Raw genomic sequence first — 24,714 nt, 5'->3', positions numbered from 1 at the left:
ACTCAACCTGAAGCGTACTTAACCCGAAGTATGGGTGTAATTGGTTCTGGAAGTCCGTACTTAACCTGAATCGAACTTAACCTGAATCGAACTTCCCTGTTGAAAGTAATGGAAAGTGGATTAATCCGTTCCAGACGGATCCGTGGAGTACTTAAACTGAAAGTACTCAAACTGAAGCGTACTTAAACTGAGGTATGACTGTATGTGTCTATAGTTAGCTTGCAGGATTGTATTCACCATTTTATTATTGTGTACATAGTAGTTTTTCCATTTTATATTTTACATCTCCGGATGAATTTTATTACAATTTACAGTGACTGTCTTGACCTTTTAAAAATTGCTTTTTGTTGTTGTGAGCAGTCTGCACACTTCTTTTTAATCTGGCATTTTTATTATGGAGCTTGAGCATTCATGAGGATGATGTTTTGTGTAGCAAAATACACTTCCAGCCTCTGGGCCTCTGGCTCCTGAAAGTACACAGAGTGTGCTAATAGGGCTAATTGTTACTGCAGCAGAGGGGATGGAATTTCCATCTGGAAAATGGAGCTGGGGATTAGGTGCCACCCTAAACTAAATTAAACCTCTTTGTCCGCAACTGCTTTTTATCAAATTTAAAAAGAAGGGAGATCCAAACTTGGCTCTCCAAAGCCTCTACTAGTCTGATCTTCATTCAGTTACACACAGAGACACAGACACACACCATTTATAATATAAGGTAAAGGTAAAGGGACCCCTGACCATTAGGTCCAGTCGTGACCGACTCTGGGGTTGCACGCTCATCTCGCATTATTGGCTGAGGGAGCCGGTGTATAGCTTCCAGGTCATGTGGCCAGCATGACAAAGCCACTTCTGGCGAACCAGAACAGCGCACGGAAACGCCGTTTACCTTCCTGCTGTAGCGGTACCTATTTATCTACTTGCATTTTGACGTGCTTTCAAACTGCTGGGTTGGCAGGAGCTGGGACCAAGCAACGGGAGCTCACCCCGTCACAGGGATTCGAACCGCCGACCTTCTGATCAGCAAGCCCTAGGCTCAGTGGTTTAACCACAGCGCCACCTGGGTCCCCTATTATAATATAAGGATGATAATAATATAAGGATGATAATAAAACTGACTTATTTTACAGGATTCTTCCATGATTATTGAAATGGTGTAAGCAAAGAACTTTGAACACTCAGAAGTACTATAGAAGTGTTTGGTATGGAATATTATCTCAATAAGCCAAAACATGTTCAGGGTAAAGTATTTTCACAGATGTACATCCTATACAATAAAGCTTTCTGAACCTTTTATTCCCTATCTGTTTGATCCAACAGATGTCCCTTGGTCCACAGATGGTTAGCCTATTTAATTTTCTCCGTAATCCTCAAACGCTTTGCTCAGTGCATTTTCTTCATGCAGGGATGTGCTGGTTTGTATCATATAGACTTCATATACTGAAGGAAGAGCTGAATGATGTAATTTCCTGACTCCAAAGCTAATAAGCCACACAGGTCAAATTGTGTATTTGCGATGGTTAGTTTCTTCCTCTCGCTTAATGCCTGGTTTCCAACTGGCAGCCTTTGCACTTCAATGTGGCTCAACGCTAGTTATGCAACCTATCAAATAGGATTTGTTGCGTAAGGAAGTGTTTTGCTGGATATTAGTCCCCAAAAGCTATATTCAGTAAAGATGCTGAAATTGTATTGTTACAACCCATGTTCCACACCAAAAAGCCCACCAGAAGCTTGGTAATTATTCTGGTTTTGTTAATGCTTAAGAAAAAGGGGAAAAAACCCATGGTGGAGACCTGCATTTACAGTAGCTTGGTGGGTCACACGTGGTGCAGTTCTATTGGTGAAATCTCTCACTATAATATTTCTAATACTATTGTCATCACACTGAGCTACTAGGGGAGTGAAAGAGGCACATAGACTTAACTGCTACATGGAAGCCGGTCCTTCCGAGAATCTACCCCAGATGCTGAATAGGTCACCTTGGGAGGAAGAGGATGGGAAGGGGAGGTGCTGCCATGACCAGCCGGGGGGGGGGGCTCTCATCCCTCCCTCCCTCCCTCCTCTTTCTGGAGGAAGGAGTCTGAGGCAGGCAATGAGGGAGAAATTGTGGCCAGGAAGAGACACAGAGGCTTGCCTTGCTGTCTGTGCTGAATCAAAAAATATGGCCTTGGCTTTGGGGGACACCAAAAAGAAACCTAGGGGACGCGGGTGGCACTGTGGGTTAAACCACAGAGCCTAGGGCTTGCCGATCAGAAGGTCGGTGGTTCAAATCCCCACGATGGGGTGAGCTCCCGTTGCTCGGCCCCTGCTCCTGCCAACCTAGCAGTTCAAAAGCACATCAGAGTGCAAGTAGATAAACAGGTAAGGGAAGGTACGAACAAACGGCGGGAAGGTAAATTGCGTTTCCATGCGCTGCTCTGGTTCGCCAGAAGCAGCTTTGTCATGCTGGCCACATGACCTGGAAGCTGTACACCGGCTCCCTCGGCCAGTAAAGCGAGATGAGTGTTGCAACCCCAGAGTCATCCGTGACTGGACCTAACGGTCAGGGGGTCACTTTACCTTTAAAAGAAACCTAACCAGAGAGCATGTTCTGTTGGAGCATTATGCTGTGTGTTCAGCTCTGCCTATATGTGTTTGTAAATATAACATTAACCATATAGAACACCACCATCTCCAGTGACTTTCATTCTACTGCAACCAGACCTGGAGTATGGCTGTGTCACTCCTGAAATATCTCACCACTAAGAAATCAGGATGCACATAAAAGTACATCTGGGGAATGGAAGTTTTCTAGGCTTGCGGGAGGGGGGCCCTAATCCCTAGAAATTAATCAATGGTGGGGTTTTAGTTATTTGGAATATGAAGGGGAAAACACAAGCTGCAGAGGAATTCCTGGGCTAGCCTATGCGACACAACCTGGCTATTAAGAAACAATATAGGGCTATTGAGGGCCATTGGCAATGCAAGAGAACAGCCCTGAGGTGTGACTAGAGACAGGAGATTTGGAAGATTGCCAGAGCAACTGGGTGTGAGGTGACAGGAAAAGAGAGTCTTTAGCAAGGTGTGCTGGGAAGAAGGCAAAAAATAATAATGACTGGGATCCATCTTGGGCAGGCTGGCTGAAGGCAAGCTGGGAACGATGTCTTAGACTCCAATGCTGCACTGCTGTTGGGAATAAGACCTTCTTGATATTACCATGCTGCAAGATCTGGACTGCCTCCATCTAAATTCAGGTGTAAATATGTGAATAAATTGTATTTATTTACTGTATATGGATCTGCCCTTGATATTTCTGCCTTTCACATGCATACACGTCTTGAGGGCAGCAGAAAAACAATGGAAGTTATCTCAAAGCAAAAATACATATATGTCTTTGTTTTAGACATCCCTTGTTTTTACCCACAAGATTTTGGAATGGTTGTGATTGGCCTGCCAAATCTAGTAGTCTCCCCTCCCCCACCTCTGCATACTTTCTTCTGCAGTAAATAAATGCAGATTTAATTTGGTTCCCTAAAGGATAATTCAAGACAGAAATTCATCCTGCCACATGACATGTATGTTATTGAAGCATTTGTCTGCTAGGACAGTGTTTTGTTTTTGAACAGATGCTGTTTAATTGTAGCAAGAGGATGAATTGCATTCAAGCGCCAGGTAGAATTCAGCTACCAGACAGCAAATGACAGCTTAAAGAAAGGAGCTCCAAAATAAATCCCCTATACAATGGAAAGATGTCATCATCCTCAGGTGTTGGCTGCCAAGCTCTTTTTTTTAGGTCAGTCTGTAGCCTAAAAGATTAAACTTCATTGCTTACGTAAATCACTAATAAGCAACAGGCCTTGAAGGGGCCTGCATCAAGTTTGCAGCTCCACGTGGGGATGTACCTTAAAAGGGCTGGCCAGGTAAGTAGGGATAAGTGGGGTGGCTCAGATTTATGACTTGATAAATGCCTGGAAAACTGGCTGAATAGTGATGGAGTGGGGTGATCAAGAAATTGCAGGCCCTTCTCTCCCAAATGACCCATTTTTTCCCCTCTCTCAAAGCCCTGCCTCCTTTCCTTGTCCTCAACTCACCTACTGTCAGGATACTGTCAGCAGCTCCCGGCTGGTTGCCCAGGAAAGTATAAAGACAAGGAAAAGTTTATTACAGTCCTTTTTTTATTCCAATCTTTACAGAGAGAGGCTATAGAACCGAGCCTCTTGGGTAATGGCGTTCTCCTGAGTGAATCTCCACCCTCCGTCTCTCCCACTTCCTCATTTGTCACTTCTATGGGTGCTGCTACACGCCCTCTGTCTTTGAGCTCTTTGCTCTCCTACTTTTAAGGCTCGCCGGGTTCTGGGAGATGGATAGTCTGGTATGCTTTCTAATGACAACATGTCAGCTGGGTGTTGTTCTGGCTCTCCCATGATTTCCCAGCTTTCCCATGAGTTCTGCCTCTGAGCTGCGATCTCCCTCAAACCCCCTGTTGTAAATCTATACTGTCTTCCTCTTCCTCCTCCCTGGAAGGGTCAGGCTGGGGAGGCGGTCTCCACCATTCTTCCTCTGCCCAGTCCCTGACTCCCACTGAAGCTGGCCATTGAGGCTAGCCTCTGTCCTTGTGGGCAGCCGGGGTGGTGTTGCCTTCTGCAGCCAGCAAAAGAAATATCGCTGGGAGAAATAATTGAGACTGGAAATAATATAAGCTTGGGTCCCAAGATTCCCATACATGAGTGGAAGGAACTTCTGCTGGTGAACTCAGGAGTAGGCTCACTGATTCCTCCCCCTCTGCACCTCCAGAAAGCCCTGCCCCCATGTGTTGCATGGTGCTCTGGAGAGATTTTAAGCCCTATATCCCATATATTTTGAAGAGTGCAGGTGCAACAACAGAGTGGATTCAGCATTCCTCCTGACCACAAGTAGGAGAGCCATGGAAATTCTTATGCTATCCCCAGAGGCAGTTCGGATTTCTGCCGCTACCTGCAGTTTCTTGTCAACATATGGAGACTTAATGGAGCCAAGTAAAAGGAGGAGGAAGAAGAGGGGGAAGACCTGGTATTGTCTGTTAGACTCTGTAAAAGCTGCTGTGTTTGTGACTGGAATGCTGCCTGTATTGTGCTTTGCCGTACAATCAGGAGTGCCAACTTGAATAAAATATTGGGGGCAGGCAGGTAAGCACCACCCCGCATAATCGATCACATGATGCAGGGCATGCACACCATTTGAATGGCAATGCCCATCAATTTTGGGGAGGCCTCTCAAATAGGTTATGTGGGGGAGGAGGGACCAAAGACCCCTTAGCCTCCAGGAATTGGCTCCTACGCTCACATTTTCTATAGCCACTCTTCTGCGAACAAACTATTTCATTTCATACTCAGTATATTCTTCTTCAGCGATGAGGTCAATTGTGCTGCAGTGCTTCAGCATGTGTGTTTCTTTTAAATGAAGGTTTCATTTAAAGCTAATTAGATTCCAATTACTGTGAATGGGGCAGGAAAATAAAATAATGCACCTCTAAGGCATTGAGGGGTCTAAATGACCTCAACATGGTAAACTGCTGTTTATACTGGTGCAGCTGTATGATTGTTGCTATTATTTATTTATTTATTTATTTATTTATTTATTTTGCTGGTCTCCTCCCCCCCCCAAAAAAATATGAGTAAGGAATATTAGAAAAAGAGAGACATTAAGGTATCATGCTTTCTTTGCTGGAGGTATGGCAGTAACTAGTTATCCAATGATCCTCTGAGTATACTTGTGCAAATTCTTCAACTGCCTGCTATATTATTGAAACACCATGGTGCATCTGTAGTAGCAAAACCAGGCACCTTCACCTGCCCTAAATGCAATATAACATGTCTCTCCCATATTGGTCTCCACAGCCACAGCAGGTGCTGTAACTCTCCAGTTGTTTGACTTTACAGTGGTGCACACTTCCATCGTCTTTCGAGACAGGCGGATAACAGCAATTGTCTGGGAAATTATATCTTGTGTGAGGATGTATAGACATAGGGACTGAACCGCAATGGAAGTAGAATCCGATACAGTGTTTCATTGATAGCATGTTTTATTGATATGCATGTTTAGAGCTCTACAATAAAGCAAGCCCTCAGCAGGGCAACAAATTGATACTTCCTCTTGTCCTGCAGTTTTCCCACGGGGAAAACCACTCTTTAGTGCTCAGTTGGAACAAATGGGCAATTTGGGTTTCCTCTGGATCAGCATTTGTTCCGATTTAGCCCTAAAGAGCAGGCTCTCTCTGGTTTGTTGTCCTTAACCCTACAACAAGGCTACTTCAACTACTGGAGGCAATAAACCTCTGAATATCAGCAGCAGGAAATGGGGAAGGTTCTGTTGTGCTCAGGTCCTGCCTACTGGCTTCTCACAAGCATCTGGTTGGCCACTGTGAGAATAGGAAGCTAGGCCAGATATGCCACCAGCCTGACCCAGAAGGCTCTTCTTATGAAACTCACATTTTTAATATCAGGCCTGGTGTTGATAAAACTCATAAACTCGCAACTTTTGGCTTAGTACCTAGATCTTATTTCACTCAGCTCTTAATACCACCACCATCCAAAGTCTAAAAATGGCTTTAAGGCTTTGGATCATTGGTCTTTGGTGGATGGGTTGGGATCTACTCACTGATCTACAGAGAGCTGCTACAGCAGCACAACCACCGTACACTACAAATACATTGGGGGGGGGGATTAAGAGAGTCCCCAAATGCATGTTTGTGTTAAATATGGGTTCTGGGCCTGAAAAGGTGGGAGACCAGTGCTCTAGACTCTAGATTATATTTAATGTGGCGGTAGTGCAGCAGTTTTCTAAGCTTGGGAGCCCTGAGTTTTCTTTGTGTTCATGCGCAGTATTTTTTTTCCTGTTCATGTCCAGAGGCAGATGACAATTTAGCTGGTTGCTGCCTAGGTTAGTTCCAGATACCACTAATTCTTCATAGCTGCCAATGTCTCCTATGATCTCATTGAGGACATGACATGAATGCTTTGAGAAGGCTCTCTTCAGCTTCCAAATGGAGCAGCTTCTGGGGAGCAGCCATGTGTTATTCCTAAGCAACTTTCCTTAGCTGGCGTTGACTTACAAAGAACTAATCATTCAAATGATTGTTTCCATTCATTCACTTCCTCCTTATGCACACACATAACTCTTCAACTCCATAAGCTTTCTGAGGAACTTCCACAGCTTCCACAGTTTATTCAGATTCCCCACTAAATTTGCCATAGGTTATGAGGTTTGTTCTCTTGCAATTTTCCCAGCCTAGGTCCCTCCTCTTTGACACACAGATTCCCTCTCTGCTGAAGGGGTATGGAAAGGGTGGGGAGAATGTATTGCAGGTATCAATATTGCACAGCTTGAAGCAATTGGATGCATTGTCCAGACCTATAAATAGGATTCAAACCAGAACTGCTTCAAAACAGGTACAAAAGCAAATCAATGATACCTCCAAATAGTTCCATAAGACATGTGCCTGGCCTTAGTCACTTTTAATTCATTTCAGGGTGTGTCTCAGTTGCAGACCCTCCAGGTGTCCCTATTTTCCAGGGACGTCCCTGATTTAGAGAAGCCATCCCGGTTTCTGATTGGATCCCAGAATGTCCCACTTTTCCTTAGGATCATAGCTGTCAAGTTCTCCCTTTTGTTGAGGGGAATTCCCTTATGCTGAATAGGCTTCCTCGCGAGAAAAGGGAAAACTTGACAGCTATGCTTAGGCTGTGCCTATTTACATCGGTGAAATATTGAAGAGTACAACACACACACACCCCAGCCGTCTGAAGGCAATCCTGTATAGGGAAGGGTTTTTTTTAAAAAAAAAAAGTTTAATGTTTTATTGTGTTTTCATATGTTTTGGAAGCTGCCCAGAGTGGCTGGGGCAACCCAGTAAGATGTGTGGGGTATAAATAGCAAAATTATTATTATAGAGTGGGCAAAGCCGGGCTCTAGCCAGGGAAGTGCACCCATTGGCCCCACTCTGGCAACAGTGCCTTGCTTTGCCTTGCTGTTTTCATCATCTGGTTGCACGCCATGTGATATGCTTGCATGAACATCTTAACTCCCAATTTCTGCTTATGGTACTTGGATACCAGGTAGCGTAGATCCAGCCACTGCCTGCCAAGCCACTTCTCTGAGGTGCTTGAATCTTATGCCCAGCCCCGCAAACTCATGTGCTAAGAGTGCCCCTACTTTAACCGTTAAACTTGGAGGATGCAAGAATGTTGTGCTCCTAGTAGTGGCAGGATCATGAATCACTTTGAAGAGTCTTGGACTTGTCATTCACATGTTGTGCATGTGTCAAATCTTAATACACAGAAATTCTGACTGCTGGCCTGTAGTCTTAAGCATGCATACCTAAAAGTAAATTTATTTTACTGAAAAGAATGGGGTTTCCACCCAAATAAATGTGCTTAGGATCAGGATACCAATATTATATATCAAGCTCAGCTTTTGATACCTGTTTATTCTCCCTTTCCAGAGCAGCTTTTTTGTGAACGCTGTCAGTTTCCTTGTGATGAGAGAGCATAAAGGCTTGCACTGTCTCATTCATTTGGTTTACCGGTATTTACAGAGCAGGATGAGGACCATAGAAACACCAAGACAGAATATATTTAAAGTGGTGGTGGAAAACCTGTGGCTCTTCAAATATTGTTTGATACATGGCCACTGACCATTCTGGCTGAGGCTGAGTGGTGGGAGGGGCAGCCCATCAACATATCTTCCTCATCACAGATTTTAAGCACCATCACGTCTCCCCAAAGTCAATATGGCATTGAAGCCCCTGCCAACCCGCTTCAGCGCTGGCTTCATTCCATGTGCCAAAATGGTTCCATTAGCCAGTGGGGTTTGTCAGATAACTGGCAGTTAATAGGCACCAGTGACTTATGTGGCAAGTACCGGTATGTTCTAGCCATGAGTATCTATTGAGGAAGCATTTTAGGTATTAGCTAAATAAAATCTTGGAGAGAATGCCGCCATACTTGAAAGCCATTACAATGCTTTGTTTCATTCTATTGGCCTCATTGTGCTTCATAGTTCTCTTTAAGACATCCTTTTTATTGTGGGTTTGTGATGATTTGTGCTCAATATGGTAAAGGTAAAGGGACCCCTGACCATTAGGTCCAGTCGTGACCGACTCTGGGGTTGCGCGCTCATCTCGCATTATTGGCCGAGGGAGCCGGCGTATAGCTTCCAGGTCATGGGGCCAGCATGACAAAGCCGCTTCTGGCAAACCAGAGCAGCACATGGAAACGCCGTTTACCTTCCCGCTATAGCGGTTCCTATTTATCTACTTGCATTTTGCAAAATGCTCAATATGGTACTGGGGCGGTTATATGTGATCTCACTTTCAATGTTTTTTGTGCATGCAAATGGTTCAGGGCAGACTTCGTTCCCCATCCGTGCATGTCCTGTAACTTCCTGCTAAAGTTGTGCAACGTTTTATATCACAAAGTTCTGGAGTGGGTGGGTTCTGTTCTGTTTTCGTTGTGCTATATGGGGCAAGCGCACCCTTCCAGATGGTGATAATACACTAACATTGGTGAAGCATCGCAAAACAACTAATAAAGCAGAATTATGTGTGGATATGGGACGCGGGTGGCGCTGTGGGTTAAACCACAGAGCAGACCCGGCTCTAGGGGTAGTCTCAGTGGCGCGGGGCGCCCGGGCACTGGGCCGGCAGGAGGGCGCTGCACGGCAAAGCCGTGCTGCGCGCTGCGCCCGCCCACCAGGGCGGGGGCGCCAGAGCAATCTCGGCGCCAGGGCACCCGACCAGCTTGAGACAGCCCTGCCACAGAGCCTAGGGCTTGCCAATCAGAAGGTTGGCAGTTTGAATCTCCGCAACGCAGTGAGCTCCAGTTGCTTGGTCCCAGCTCTTGCCAACCTAGCAGTTCGAAAGCACGTCAAAGTGCAAGTAGATAAATAGGTACAGCTAGAGCAGGAAGGTAAAAGGCGTTTCTGTGTGCTGCTCTGGTTCACAAGAAGTGGCTTTGTCATGCTGGCCACATGACTTGGAAGCTGTATGCCGGTTCCCTCGGCCAATAACACGACTGGACCAAATGGTATGGGGTTCCTTTACCTTTATCTTTATGTGTAGATGGTCCAGTATAAACCCACCACTAATGTGCAGTTACTGCATCAATGGCATGTTACAGAATACACACCTGAAGAGGCGGAATTCAATCAAATGATGGTGGGGACAAGAGACTTTCCTCTTTCTTACTTTAATCGGTGCCTAAGCATCAGGATGACACTGGGCATATTGTTCATGCCAAAGCAGACATGTTTCTGTTTTCACACCATTCTCTGCTTTTGCACAATCCATGCATAGAATTGGATCTTTTCTCTTACTGGACAATGATTTGCTCCTTAAATCTTTCATTGTTTATCCTCTTTCCTGACAAAGCTGTCAGTTGAAGTTTTGCTTATATGACTTATCCATAATATTTGGAATTCACACTTAACTTGGCAGACATCCCCCAGTGTAGAGAAAAATTGTAGCATTTGAATGAGGTGGAAGTTCAATGTCCTGCAGACTCTGTCAGCAAGTCTTTTGTGGTTTGAGTGATGTTGGGTTCCCTCTGGCTTTTGAAAAAATCCATAACCACAGAACTGGATGGCAACATAATGGAATACCAATAAGGTGAAAAAATTAATTGTCTCTGCCTTGACTTCAGCCCAAAGGTTCAGTGACAGAATGTCATGAGCTTATGCCAGCTCTTTGGTGGTCTGTATGAATCACTCTAGCAAGCGACAATGCAAAAAATATATTTGTGCCACCATGTCATAATTACTTTACTGTGATTAATGGCTATTACCAGATGTTAAGTATTGTGTTCCAAATCCACACAACAAATCTGAAAATATAATATTTTATCTATCTTCTTTGCCATCCTTTACATTATTGTTCACATATTTCCCCCTTGAAGCATACATACCGGTAGTTCTATCATTGGTGCCAGGGTCAGGCAGACACAAAGGAACCCCAAATTCTGCACCAAGAAAGGGGAAGTTATGTGAATTGTATAAAATGTGCATGCAGGGAGGGGTAGCTCAAGAGTAGTGATGCATAATTTAAAATGCTTCAGCTAGTTATGGGAAGAGGCAAGGAAGCACATATCTTTGAAATCTTATTCAGCCAACTCTTTGGCATTAGAATTGAGTAGACAATGGAGGAGTGCACCTTCAGAGGAGATGTCAAACTGTTGGAAGGTGCAGGCCTGCTGTAGCTGTAGAGACCAACACAGGAAAAGACATGTTTTGTTGCAGCTAGGGCAGGTGAAGGCATCCAGTATTGCTGCTACAGATGCACCATGGTGTTTCTGCTCTCTGCACTCCTCCCAGCGGTCATTTCTTCTCTGGTCACTGCTCTGGCTACATGACCTGATTGTCTGTTTCCAGGCACTGCGGTCGTCTGCAAGGACCCCAAAACACACATGGGTATTGTTGACTCATTTGTGGCACAGGAAGTTCAGTTAATCTTTATCAGCATTCTAGAGTGAGAACGCAAGTGTATGCTAAACTACAGGTACGTAGGGGAAAGTGTTTTTGTCAGCTGAAGGAATGTGGTTTCAGGAAAGCACTTCTAGAGATACAGATGGAATTTGCACCGCAGACTAAAAGAGAAGGTGCTGGGACATTAACAGGCAAAACCATGTTATACAACTGTGTCTGGAATGCTGTGCTTACTGTGAATAAATGGGCAGCTGATGAGTGTTCAGGGACTTTCACAAAAGTACCACCATGTTTCTTGATATCCATGAAACTTTCGCTAGCCTCTAGTTGTTTCAGAGCTACAATTTCTGCTTTCAAAAAAACCGGATTTTTAGGAAGCCGGCAATTTTCATCTAATAAAGGGGAAAGAGAAATAGCATGAATGCAGTTTTGCAGTTGAAATCAGGGAGCGTCAGGGGTAGGCTGAGACCTTAGCAAGTGTTGACTAAGACTAGAGTGCAGAGTTGGAGCGCTGTAGACTTTGATGGAGGGAATCTGGTGCAGGATGAGCAGCTTTGCTGCCTGATTTGATGAGTCCCCTTCCAACAGATTGTGCTTCAATATTTGTAAATAAAACAAATATTTGTTAATAAAGAAAAAAATAGACTATAACTCTCCAATGCTATCTCATACAAAGGAAGCCAAGCACTTCAAACACTGGATTTCTCACCCACGAGAGAAACTGAAGCACACAATGCAGAATATTTTTTTGCTTAGCTGGTTTTGCCAAACCATCAACTTTAAAAAACAACAGCAAGATTCCTTGCATATGTTGTGAGTCATGCACTGGATCTGTTGCTCTATATTCCTTCCTATAGCATGAGTAGGGAACAAAGATTGTTTGGTCTACAACTTCATCTGTATTAAGTGGTACCTCCTGCAGCAAAACCATTAATTCTCGTTTCGGCTACAACAGCTGATCAGATTTTAGTGTCACTTAAGCCTGCAAGGGAGAACTGCACAAGAGCCCATGATGCATCCATTATATTCAATTTTACTGCTTTTAATTTTAATGACCAGTAAAGTTGTCCCATCTCCAGCATTCTAGAACTGAGATGTAGAAATGTCACTGTAGTCGTGCCACTTTAAAAACAGTTTGAATGACTGTTTTCATAAGTAAAATTTGGCGGGAGTTCTGTATTTGCTATAGAAAATATTTGACATTTCAGACATTTGTATTTCACATGTTTGAAAGCAGTTGACAGGACAGCTAACTTCCAACTTCTGTGGTGCCTGATTCAAGAAAAATACAACCAACTTGTTCAAACTCAGGTCTACATGCCAAAATACTTTTGATGATATTATTTGCCTATTATGTGATCAAATGACTTTAAGCAATTTTATGAGGGGAGGGAGTATTGTATACTGGGAATTAGTTAGATTGTGGAACCAGAGCTTTGAGAGGCTGGCGGACAAGTGAGCTGCCATTGCTGAAGGTGCTCATCTGATTGATTCCAACCAAAGGGCCCTGTTTGGATATGTACCCGGCCAAAGATCCTAATCCTGAGGCAAGGGAGCAATCAGTGCAATGGCAGCTGGTGCCCATGGAGCCTGACAGGGCAGAGGGCAGAGAGACCAACAGCAGATTCCAAAAGATTTCATAGAATCATAGAGTTGGAAGAGACCACAAGGGCCATCCAGTCCAACCCCCTGCCGAGCAGGAAACACCATCAAAGCATTCTTGACATATGCCTGTCAAGCCTCCGCTTAAAGACCTCCAAAGAAGGAGACTCCACCACACTCCTTGGCAGCAAATTCCACTGCCAAACAGCTCTTACTGTCAGGAAGTTCTTCCTAATGTTTAGGTGGAATCTTCTTTCTTGTAGTTTGAATCCATTGCTCCGTGTCCGCTTCTCTGGAGCAGCAGAAAACAACCTTTCTCCCTCCTCTATATGACATCCTTTGGTATATTTGAACATGGCAATCATATCACCCCTTAACATTCTCTTCTCCAGGCTAAACATACGCAGCTCCCTAAGCCATTCCTCATAAGGCATCGTTTCCAGGCCTTTGACCATTTTGGTTGCCCTCCTCTGGACACATTCCAGCTTGTCAGTATCCTTCTTGAACTGTGGTGCCCAGACCTGGACACAGTACTCCAGGTGAGGTCTGACCAGAGCAGAATACAGTGGTACTATTACGTCCCTTGATCTAGATGCTATATATATTGATGCAGCCCAGAATTGCATTGGCTTTTTTAGCTGCTACATCACACGGTTGACTCATGTCAAATTTGTGGTCTACCAAGACTCCTAGATCCTTTTCACATGTACTGCTCTCAAGCCAGGTGTCACCCATCCTGTATTTGTGCCTTTCATATATATTTTTTGCCCAAGTGTAGTATTTTACATTTCTCCCTGTTAAAATTCATCTTGTTTGCTTTGACCCAGTTCTCTAATCTGTTAAGGTCCTTTTGAAGTGTGATCCTGTCCTCTGGGGTATTAGCCACCCCTCCCAATTTGGTGTCATCTGCAAACTTGATCAGGATGCCCTCAAGCCCATCATCCAAGTCATTGATAAAGATGTTGAATAAGACTGGGCCCAAGACAGAACCCTGTGGCACCCCACTAGTCACTTCTCTCCAGGATGAAGAGGAGCCATTGATGAGCACCCTTTGGGTTCGGTCAGTCAGCCAGTTACAAATCCACTGAATGGTAGCATTGGCTAGCCCGCATTTTACCAGCTTCTTTACAAGAATATCAAGGGGCACCTTGTCGAAGGCCTTGCTGAAATCAAGATAGGCTACATCCACAGCATCCCCTTCATCTACCAGACTTGTAATTCTGTCAAAAAATGAAATCAGATTAGTCTGACATGACCCATTTTTTTTAGAAACCCATGCTGACTTTTAGTGATCACAGCGTTTTCTTCTAGCTGCTCACAGACCGTTTGCTTAATGATCTGCTCTAGAATCTTTCCTGGTATTGATGTCAGGCTGAATGGGTGGTATTTGTTTGGGTCCTCCCTTTTCCCCTTTTTGAATATAGGGACAACATTTACCCTCCTCCAGTCTGCTGGGACTTCGCCTGTTCTCCAGGAATTCTCAAAGATTACTTCCAGTAGTTCTGAAATCACCTCTGCCAGTTCTTTTAATACTCTTGGATGTAGTTCATCTGGCCCTGGAGACTTGAATACATCTAAACTAGCCAAGTATTCTCGTACTACCTCCTTACTTATTCTGGGCTGTGTTTCCCCTGCTGAATCAACTGCTCCATATTCTTCAGGTCGGGCATTGTTTTCTTTTTTGGAGAAGACTGAGGCAAAGAAGGCATTGAGGAGTTCTGCCCTTTCTCTGTCCCCTGTTCGCATTTCACCATCTTTTCCTCTAAGTGACCCCACTGTTTCCTTGTTCTTCCTTTTGCTATGGACATATCCATAAAAGCCCTTTTTGTTGCTTTTAACCTCTCTAGCAAGCCTGAATTCATTCTGTGCTTTCGCTTTTCTGACTTTGTCTCTGCACATGCTGGCTATTTGTTTGAATTCCTCTCTGGTGGTTTCCCCCTTTTTCCATTTTTTGTACATATCCCTGTTAAATCATAACTCAGTTAAAAGTTCTTTAGATAGCCACCCTGGCTTCTTTAGGCATCTTCCATGTTTCCATCTCATTGGTATTGCCTGAAGTTGTGCTTTTAATATCTCCCTTTTAACAAACTCCCAACCCATCATGAACTCCCTTCCCTTTTAGAATTGCTGTCCATGGGATCTCACCCAGCGTTGCCCTAAGTTTTCTGAAGTCGGCTTTCCTAAAGTCTAGAATTTGAGTCTTACTATGCTTGGTTGCTCCTTTCCACTGTATAATAAACTCCAGAAGAGCATGATCACTCCCACCTAATGATCCTGCCACTTCTACCTCACTAACCAGGTCATCACTATTGGTGAGGACCAGATCTAAAATGGCTGATCCTCTTGTTGCTTCTCCCACTTTCTGGACAATGAAATTGTCTGCAAGGCCAGTGAAGAATCTGTTCAACCTTATGCTCTTGGCTGAGATTGACATCCAACAAATATCAGGATAGTTGAAATTCCCCATTACTACTATCTCACTTCCTTTTGAATGGTTGGCCATCTGTTCCAGAAAGGCATCATCTGTGTCCTCAGTTTGGCTTGGGGGTCTATAGTAAACTCCCACAATGAGATCACTGTTGTTGTTTTTTTATTTTGACCCAGATACTCTCAATTTGGCTTTGAAGTTTTAAATGCTGGATCTCTTCACAGGTATACACATCTCTGATATATAATGCCACTCCTCCTCCTTTCCTGTTTGGTCTATTTCTCCAAAATAGATTGTATCCCTCTATTACTACATTCCAATCATGAGACTCATCCCACCAGGTTTCAGTGATAACTATTATATTTAGTTTGCTGTACCAAGAGCTCAAGTTCATCTTGTTTATTTCCCATGCTCTGTGCATTAGTATACAGACAGTGAAGACCATTGATCATTCCCCCATGTCTCTTATTTAAGGATTTTTTCCTCCCACCACTAAGTCTGCGTGCTGGTTGCTCCATTTGGTCCTTGACATTTGGGTGATCATCTTCAGCACTTGGTAGACTTGGTAGACATCTTCAGGACCACTGTCTCCCTCCCTCACATAAGTCAGTTTAAAGCCCTCCTGATGAGGTTTTTGAGATTCTTGGCAAAAGCATTCGTCCCAACCCTTGTGAGGTGCAGCCCATCACTTGTCAGAAGTCCATCTGCATAAGTTATTATGCAGAAGGGTGCTCTACAAGCTGTTCACCATTTCTCCAAGTTGATCCTTGACAGATTGTGTTGGCTCTAGTAACCGGTGTGTATTTTGTAATGTTTTTGCTGGCACATACATTAATTATTTTAGTGTCAATTTTACAGAAAGAAAAGGAAAACAATGAAAACAACGTCCAGCTACATTCATATTTCTGTATTTTTTCTTGGCATCATGTACAAAATGCAGGCAAAATGCCACCTCTTGCTTTGGCAAGTTTGCAAGGCGGCTGATTGCTCTGTGTCTTAGGGCCGAGCTGGATGTGTGTGGGAAGATGCTGGGCTGAGGACCCCACTCCACCCCTAACAGCTGCAGAGCAGTGGGCAGGGTGCAGTTTGCAGCAGAAGAAAGCAGTGTGGGGTAGGGCTACACAGGCCCGGCAGCAGAGTCAAGCAACTGGTTTCTGGCAGCAACATGGAGCACAGACAAGAATTGGTGTCTGAATGGTACAGCAGGAATTGAGGCCATATGGTGTGGAAGGGGGCCACTTGACTCCAGTTTAGGCAGCAAAATCTCTTGGGCCAGCCCCGAACAGGTGGTTGGGGGTTCCTAACTCTTCCACGACCCTCCTGCCACCATGTTATTTATGGGTTCCTAAAATGGAAATGGTTTACTTGTGTTTTGCAGATTGCCAGATGACTTAACGCAGATTTTCTGTCAATTTTCTGTTCCCTGCCATCCCATCCTTTTGCTGTATAGCGTTGCCAGGCATAACCTTCTCTTCCAAAAGTAAAAGCTGGCATAAATTGGTTGTCACAAGTCACATATTCATACATGTGTAATGTTTTTCAGGAGCAGAGCTGTCAAATCTTTTTTCTTAATGCAAGATATATATTTTCGCAAGAGCACCGTGGTAAATTGCCCATGGAAAATAACCTTTTTAAGGTTGAGGCCCAAATTGCCTGCCAAGCAAATACAGTAAGTGGGCCTCCTGCAACTGCACATAATTGTCAGTGTTTTGAAAAAATATGGCAAAGCTTCTGACCTGCTTTGCCTGGCACAAAAGACTCCACGAAGAGTGTCCTTGCAGAGTATATTCTGCTTTTATTCTTAAAAACCTTTAACTGCAGAACGACAGACATCAACACCACCAGCTTTCTCCAACCAACCAACCAAGTAACAACCAACCAGACCCGACCAACATATATACAGGTACAATACAATTAGGTGAAAGGTTGCATGAGTCACTGCAGGCTGCTGACTCATGCTGACCCAGCTCCCCAGCATTAAAGAAACAGCGGCCAATTTTTAGCCGTGACACCCCTTCTGTTTCTTTAAATGCAAAAACTCCAACAGAAAACAAAACATACATATACTATATACATAAACCCAGTTTTTTCAACAATTCCTTATGACATGTTGCTGGCAAAGGCTTGGTAAACAAATCAGCAATATTATCTTGTGATTGACAATACTCCAGTTTGATTAACCCATTCTGTACACAATCTCTAACATTTGCATAACGGATGGCAATATGTTTTGATGTGGATTTCATCATTTCTGAGCCCGCTAATGCAATGCATGATTGACTATCTTCATACACTTGGATAGGCAAATCTACTTTACAATCTAGATCTTTTAGAATCTGTATAAACCACACAATTTCATTGCATGCTAGAGACAGGCTCCCATATTCTGCGTCACAGGATGAAGCTGCTACAAATCCTTGTTTCTTGGACCGCCATCCAATTATGGAATTGGCAAACATCACAACCATTCCACTTGTAGATTTTCTGGTAGTTACGCAGCTCCCCCAGTCTGCATCAACAAATACCTCTAGCCTCTCATCTTGTGTACTAGATATCTTTAAACATACACTTGCTGTCCCCTTTAGATATCGGATAAGCCTTTTCAAACCACACCAATCAACAGTACTGGGTTTAGATACACGTTGGCTCAGAACATTTGTAGCACATGCAATGTCTGGCCTTGACCACTGGCTTAAATACAGCAGTGATCCTATTTTTGAGTGATACAACTCAGGCTGATCAAATTCATCATCACACACTATCTTTGTGAAATCTGGTATCATGGGAGTTTGAACTGGTTTGCAGTTTTCCATACCAAACTGCTCTATCAGATGATTAATTTTCTCTTTCTGGCTCAATAGAAAGCTTCCATCAGCTTCTCGCCTTACTTCTACTCCCAAGTAATTGCTTACAGGCCCCAAGGCTTTAAGCTTAAACCTCTTTTCCAGCTGACTTGTGAGCTTCTGGATTTCATCTGTGGAACTCCCTGCTACAAGCAAATCATCTACAAAGACTAAGAGCATTAGATATTTGTCGCCTGTCCCCTTGGTGTACAGGCATGGATCAGCCACACTCTTTTTAAAACCTAGTTTTACAAGGGCTTGATTTAAACATTGGTTCCAACATCTTCCACTTTGTTTGAGTCCATAAACAGCCTTTTTCAAACGCCAGACTGCACCATTGCTCTCTTCAAAACCTGGGGGTTGTCTCATTAACACTTCATGGTCTAAATTTGCATGCAAATATGCAGCATCAACATCAAAATGGTGGACTGCTAGTTTTCTTACAGCAGCAATGGAAAGCATTAAACGAAAAGTTTCACTCCTTAAAGTGGGAGAAAACACTTCGTCATAGCTCTCCCCTTTAATCTGAGTGAACCCTCTGGCTACTAATCTGGCTCTGAAACGTGGCTCCCCCGATGCAAGGGTTTTTCTTTTGTAGACCCACTTGCATGACACCACTCTGCCACCAGGTGGCGGCACTATGACCTCAAACACTTTGTTTCGTTTAAAAGAGTCCATTTCTTCTTTCATAGCTTGTTGCCACAAAGCACGTTCCCCAGGGGGTAAGTTTAAGACTTCATCATAACTTTGTGGCTCTATACAATTCATATTACATGCTCTCACTCCTAGGGTCAAACGCTGAGGAGGTACACCCTTGTTTGAACGCTGAGAACGTCTAGGCAAAATTACTTCTTCCTGCTCACTTATCTCTGGCTCTTCTTCCTCTACCTCTGGAGAAGAAGTATCATCTATTGCCACATCTTTTGGGGAAATCTGTGCCTCCTCCTCATCCTGCTCCTGTGTTGCCAATGGCTGAGAAGAAACCTCCTCTCTTACTTGCAGGGGCAGTAGGCAATCTGGGTTCGCGTGGATCATGGTCCACCTGTCCTGGTCAGCGAAGTCTGCACTTCGTGACAAAACCACGCGTCCTGGGCATAAATTGAAACGCCACCCTTTGCCATAGGACTGATATCCCACAAAACGCAGTCTCTGTGCTCTAGCACCCCCTTTTTGGCGCTGAGCTTTGGGGATATTTACATGTGCCCAAGAACCCCAATTATGGAGCATCGTCCACTCTGGTTCTTTCCCAAACAACACACGATAAGGAATATCCTTTATAGAGCTAGACCAGGTTCTATTTATCAGGAAGTTCGCTGTGAGAAAAGCTTCACCCCACAGCCTATGGTTGTGACCTAATCCTGCATCCACTAGCAGACAGTCCTTTACTGATTGTATTACAGCCCCACGTCTTTCACACAGACCATTTTCTGCAGGACTATAAGGGTTAGTTAAACGATGAGTGATCCCCTTACGTCTCAACCATGCCCCAAACTGTTTGTTCAAAAACTCCCCGCCCCTATCTGTTTGCAACTGCACAACAGGGCGATTGAAGAGCCTTTCAGCTTGGGCAACCCATTCTCTGAATGTGGGGAAACACTCTGACTTCTGTTTTAGCAAAAACAGCCAACTAAAACGTGATTTATCATCTATCACCAGAAAAGCGTATCTGGCGCCCCCTTCAGTCTTCTGTGGAAAAGGGCCTATCACATCACAATGGACAAGTTCTAAAACCTCTTTAGATACTCTGTCACTTTTAGAAGCCACAGGCATCCTCTTAGATTTGGCCATTTTGCATACATTGCAGTCTAAAAAACAGTTACAGCTTTTTACTTTTAGGTTCTTGCACACCTTTTGCATCTCTGAAAGCACACGAAAATTTGCATGACCCAGTTTCCTATGTAGTTCATGTATACACCCCTTATGAACTGGCAAATTCTCTTGAACCACCTGGGCTGCTTTAACAGGCTTGTCTTGCATTACATACAACCCATTTTCTGTCTTTGCATGGCCACATACCTGAGTTCCATTCTTTATCAGACAACCATCCTGCGTGAACTCAACACTATACCCTGCTTTAATCAAACAACTTACAGACAGTAAACAATAGTCCAAACTGCTTACATACAGAGTCTCTGGCAGAGTAGTGTTCAAACACTGCAGGAAACATGTTCCCTGGCCATTAATCTTGCTTTTATGACCATCAGCAAGATAGATAGAGTCTTTTCCATCGACTGGCTTCCCCAGGGTCTTAAAGTCCTTCCGTTTGTTGCAGATTATGCTGCTGCTGCCAGAGTCCAGCAACCACGTTCCTTGAGGTATCTTCCTCTCCTCTCGAGAAAATGCAGAAACAAACTGAGCAGAATGCGTGTTCCTCTTCCCTGAAGAGAGCCCCTTCTGCTTACGTTTCTGTGTCGATTGCTGTCTCTGCTCCACGTCGTCTCCTGGAAGTCTTGCCCTGCATTGACGCTGGAGATGCCCTGGTTGGTTGCATCTAAAGCACCTCCTCACTGCCATGGCCAAGTCCAAATCTTGACTTTGCTCCTTTGGCAGATTCTGCTGCTGGCCCCCTCGGCTGTAACTCCTCCTCTCTTGGAGTTCAGCCTGTCTATCTGACCTTCTCTCTGCTTCCTCGGTCAATCTTCCAACCACATACTCAAGGGTCAGATCTCTGGGACGCATACTCTCCATGCTGTTAATCACGGGCATCCAGCTATCAGGCAAACTCGAAAGAATAATGTATGTTTGATCAGTTTCATCATAACGCTTACCTCTCTGCTGTAGTTGTAGAAACAGAGATTTCAGCGTTTGAAGATGAGTTGTCAAACTCTCACCTTCTTTCATAACAGTCCTGAACAGCCTTCTGGTCAGAGAAATGATGGTTCCAGCAGTTTCTCTGACATGCACTGCCTTTAATAAATTCCAGCACTCAAACGCTGTGCTGGCATTCGCAACATGCAGTAACTGGGAGTTGCTCAAACACAGCATAATTTGGGTACGAGCCCTTTCATCCAGTCGTTTTTTATCAGCAGAGTCCCATCTTGAAACCTCAGTCTCAACAAAGTCCCATAGTCCATCTCTCCTTAGCAACAACTCCATTCTTATTGACCAACTCAGCCAGTTGCTTTCTGAGAGAAGTTCAAAAAGAATGCCTCCCCCAATATTTACAACTTGGGAAGACTGGAAACCTGCCATCTCTGCTGGTGCTTGCTGAGCCCCTTCAGAAGGGCCTCCAGCAATCTCTCCAGACTCTCTCTTTAGAGTCCGACTGGATGATCCTGGCTGGCACTCACCGGCTTCTAGCTGCTGCCTCTGTTGACCCTCAGGTTCCACCTGGCTCTGCAACCAATGTAGCCGCTCTGTGAGTCACCTGCAGTCCTGTAGTGAGTCAAGCTGCTCCAGTAGCCCATGCTGGGTACCTTCTTGCCGCTCCAGCGTCGCTGCAGACAGTTACAGCTTGTCACGACTGCTCCAACGCACAGGCACTGGCTCAATACACCACCAGGACTCACCAGCTCCCTGCTGAGATGCTGTTAGTCGTTTTGCACTCTGCACATGCTCAGAAACACTGGGCCCATAACCTGTCAGTGTTTTGAAAAAATATGGCAAAGCTTCTGACCTGCTTTGCCTGGCACAAAAGACTCCACGAAGAGTGTCCTTGCAGAGTATATTCTGCTTTTATTCTTAAAAACCTTTAACTGCAGAACGACAGACATCAACACCACCAGCTTTCTCCAACCAACCAACCAAGTATCAACCAACCAGACCCGACCAACATATATACAGTTACAATACAATTAGGTGAAAGGTTGCATGAGTCACTGCAGGCTGCTGACTCATGCTGACCCAGCTCCCCAGCATTAAAGAAACAGCGGCCAATTTTTAGCCGTGACAATAATTTGGTCTTCTAAAATAACATATGCTATTGAGATTGGTAAAGTATATTTAGTTCCGCCCCCCGCCCCCCCCGCATGAAACAAAGTCTGTTGGTAAGATGCTTACAGCCTAATCTTTAGCACATTTACTTAGAAGGAATTGCTTAGAAATTAATTGTTTTCATAAAGCCATCAAGGAGAACTCTAACTGATGGAACATAAAGATGTACATAATTTGTATATTTTGATATGTGTGCACCTAAAATGTGTCATTACGTACCTATATGTGTGTATAAATGCGCATATTTTAAACATGGGCCCATCAACTACTGTTAAAGTTTGAATTAAATAAGTTAAATTGATTGTCTGGACACATTGCATTTTTTTTCAGCACCCAAGATGTTTGCGTTGTTCTGTGTCACAAGTTTGGCCATCTGTACAAGTGGGCAGCCTCTTCTCAGCCAGTTTAAAGGCGAGCATTATTCTACAAGATACGTGTGTAGCATACCTGGGTTGCCAGGTGCTGCAGGTCTTCCTGGAGATAACGGATTACCTGGACCTCACGGGCGCATTGGGATCCCAGGACGAGATGGCCGAGACGGCAGGAAGGGAGAAAGGGGCGAAAAAGGCAATGCAGGTACTGGGTGTTCATTCTCTTCTTTCTTTTAAAAAACAAAACAAAACTCTATCAAAACCATTTTATAATACTGAGTGGTATTCAGCTAAGTTTTGCTCAGTAAAGTTTTACTCACAAGGAAATATGAAGCCTGGCTAGGTTAGGTTCATTTATTTCAGTAGGTCTACTCTGAGTTGAATACCACCCCTAGATTCCAATGCCAGCCCTGCAAAATGCTTTATTGGAAGTATTCAGCACTACATAATTCAAATTAGTTTAATTTTGTATTGATTGCCAGGAGTTCATTGCATTTGTTCCATTCAGTTGATTCTACTTGATGCAGCTCTTAACTTAACTTGGTCTCTTGGGAATGAATATTTTAAATTTAAAAACAGGAAAGATTAACATTGTATACTTTGATAGCCCATGTATGGAGATTTTGGTGGAGACAGTGGGAGTCCCGCTATCAGAGAAATATATTCCTTGGACAAAAAAAGGAAGAGAATTCTTTAAAGCTATGTTGGCTGTGCACTTCATTTGTATATAATAATCCTGGATAACTTGTGTGTTTAATAATAACTGGATGATAGCCAACTAAGTCACATATTGAAATCAATGGATTTAAGTGTCTTTCGTCTCTTTTAAGGTTTAAGAGGAAAGACGGGCCCTGTAGGACCAACTGGGGAGAAAGGAGACCAAGGAGAAGCTGGCAAAAAAGGACCCACAGGGTCAGGAGGTGTTAAAGGCAGTGTGGGTCCCGTGGGTCCCGTTGGTCCCAAGGGGGATAAAGGAGACAGAGGAAAACCAGGTTTGCCAGGAACCTGTAAGTGCGGGCAAATAGTACTGAAATCCGCCTTTTCTGTTGGGATCACGACGAGTTACCCAGAGGAAAGGCTGCCAATTGTTTTCAATAAAGTCCTTTTCAATGAAGGAGGGCATTACAACCCTTCGAATGGGAAGTTCATCTGTGCCATCCCAGGGATCTATTACTTCTCCTATGACATCACTTTGGCAAACAAACACCTTGCCATTGGCCTGGTTCACAATGGGAAGTTCCGGATCAAGACATTTGACGCCAACACAGGGAACCACGATGTTGCTTCCGGGTCCACTGTGATATACCTTCAGCCAGAGGACGAAGTATGGCTTGAGATCTTCTACACGGATCAGAACGGTCTCTTTGCCGATCCCACATGGGCAGACAGCCTGTTTTCAGGATTTCTCCTGTATGTTGATACAGACTATCTGGATTCCCTATCAGATGAAGATGAACTGTGAAGCTGGAGATAAGCGACCTCTAAGTGAACACAAGACAATGAACAGAATCTGGCCTTCACTGTTACTGAGACAATTCAAGGAAGAATTTTTGTTTTGCTGACGATGCATCCGAAGCAGAAGACTTCTCTTGCAGTAACAGATGCTGTCTGCTGCTGCTTTTATTAAGCAGATGGTTCTACTAAGTCGATGTACATAACAGTCTTCTCAGAAACCATGCTTATAATATTTAAGCAAATGTACATGCAGTTTTATATAAAATATGTTCAGTAAATGGCTGGATTACTATTGCTGTAAAGCTAAATATAAATGATATCTGTGGTAAATACTTTTATGGTTCAAGGGAGGTAAGTGTTAATAAAGTAATGAAAGAAAAAAATGTAAATGCAATTGTACTGCTGTTCACTCTTTGAAATGATTTGACCACAGTCAAGACTTGGAAAAGTGTGCAAGCTGATTCCTGTATGCCTTCCTTCCACCTTACCTGCCACCCAAATGGGAATGGAATTTTCTGGGAAAACTCAGAGCCAAACGTATCCACACAGGGTTTTTTTTAAATTCCCATACAGATCCTTAATCTCATCAATTAGCTTAAAATACAAACAATTCTATCCATAATGTCTGTGTTTATAAAGGCCAGGTTTCCTA

At 43.9% G+C, this 24,714-nt stretch overlaps 1 protein-coding gene across 8 annotated transcripts in view; it reads left to right on the top strand.

Moving 5' to 3' along the window:
• Positions 1 to 24,451, top strand: part of C1QTNF7 (C1q and TNF related 7) — a 45,989-nt gene extending 21,538 nt beyond the window's left edge. For 7 of the 8 annotated variants that reach the window (XM_035111536.3, XM_035111535.3, XM_035111534.3 and 4 more), the window contains exons 2-3: positions 22,567 to 22,812; positions 23,438 to 24,451. In XM_035111536.3, coding sequence (XP_034967427.1) covers positions 22,575 to 22,812; positions 23,438 to 24,069 — 870 coding nt within the window. In that variant the 5' untranslated portion in view covers positions 22,567 to 22,574 and the 3' untranslated portion in view covers positions 24,070 to 24,451. Of the gene's footprint in view, positions 1 to 3,602; positions 3,770 to 22,566; positions 22,813 to 23,437 lie in introns of all 8 variants that reach the window. The other variant, XM_088657327.1, reaches the window with a different exon arrangement.
• Positions 24,452 to 24,714: the final 263 nt, after the last annotated feature.

The sequence above is a fragment of the Zootoca vivipara genome, chromosome Z1, assembly GCF_965207765.1.
Source record: "Zootoca vivipara chromosome Z1, rZooViv2.hap1.1, whole genome shotgun sequence".
Taxonomy (NCBI): Eukaryota; Metazoa; Chordata; class Lepidosauria; order Squamata; family Lacertidae; genus Zootoca; species Zootoca vivipara.
This window is presented reverse-complemented; position numbering and strand designations above follow the sequence as displayed.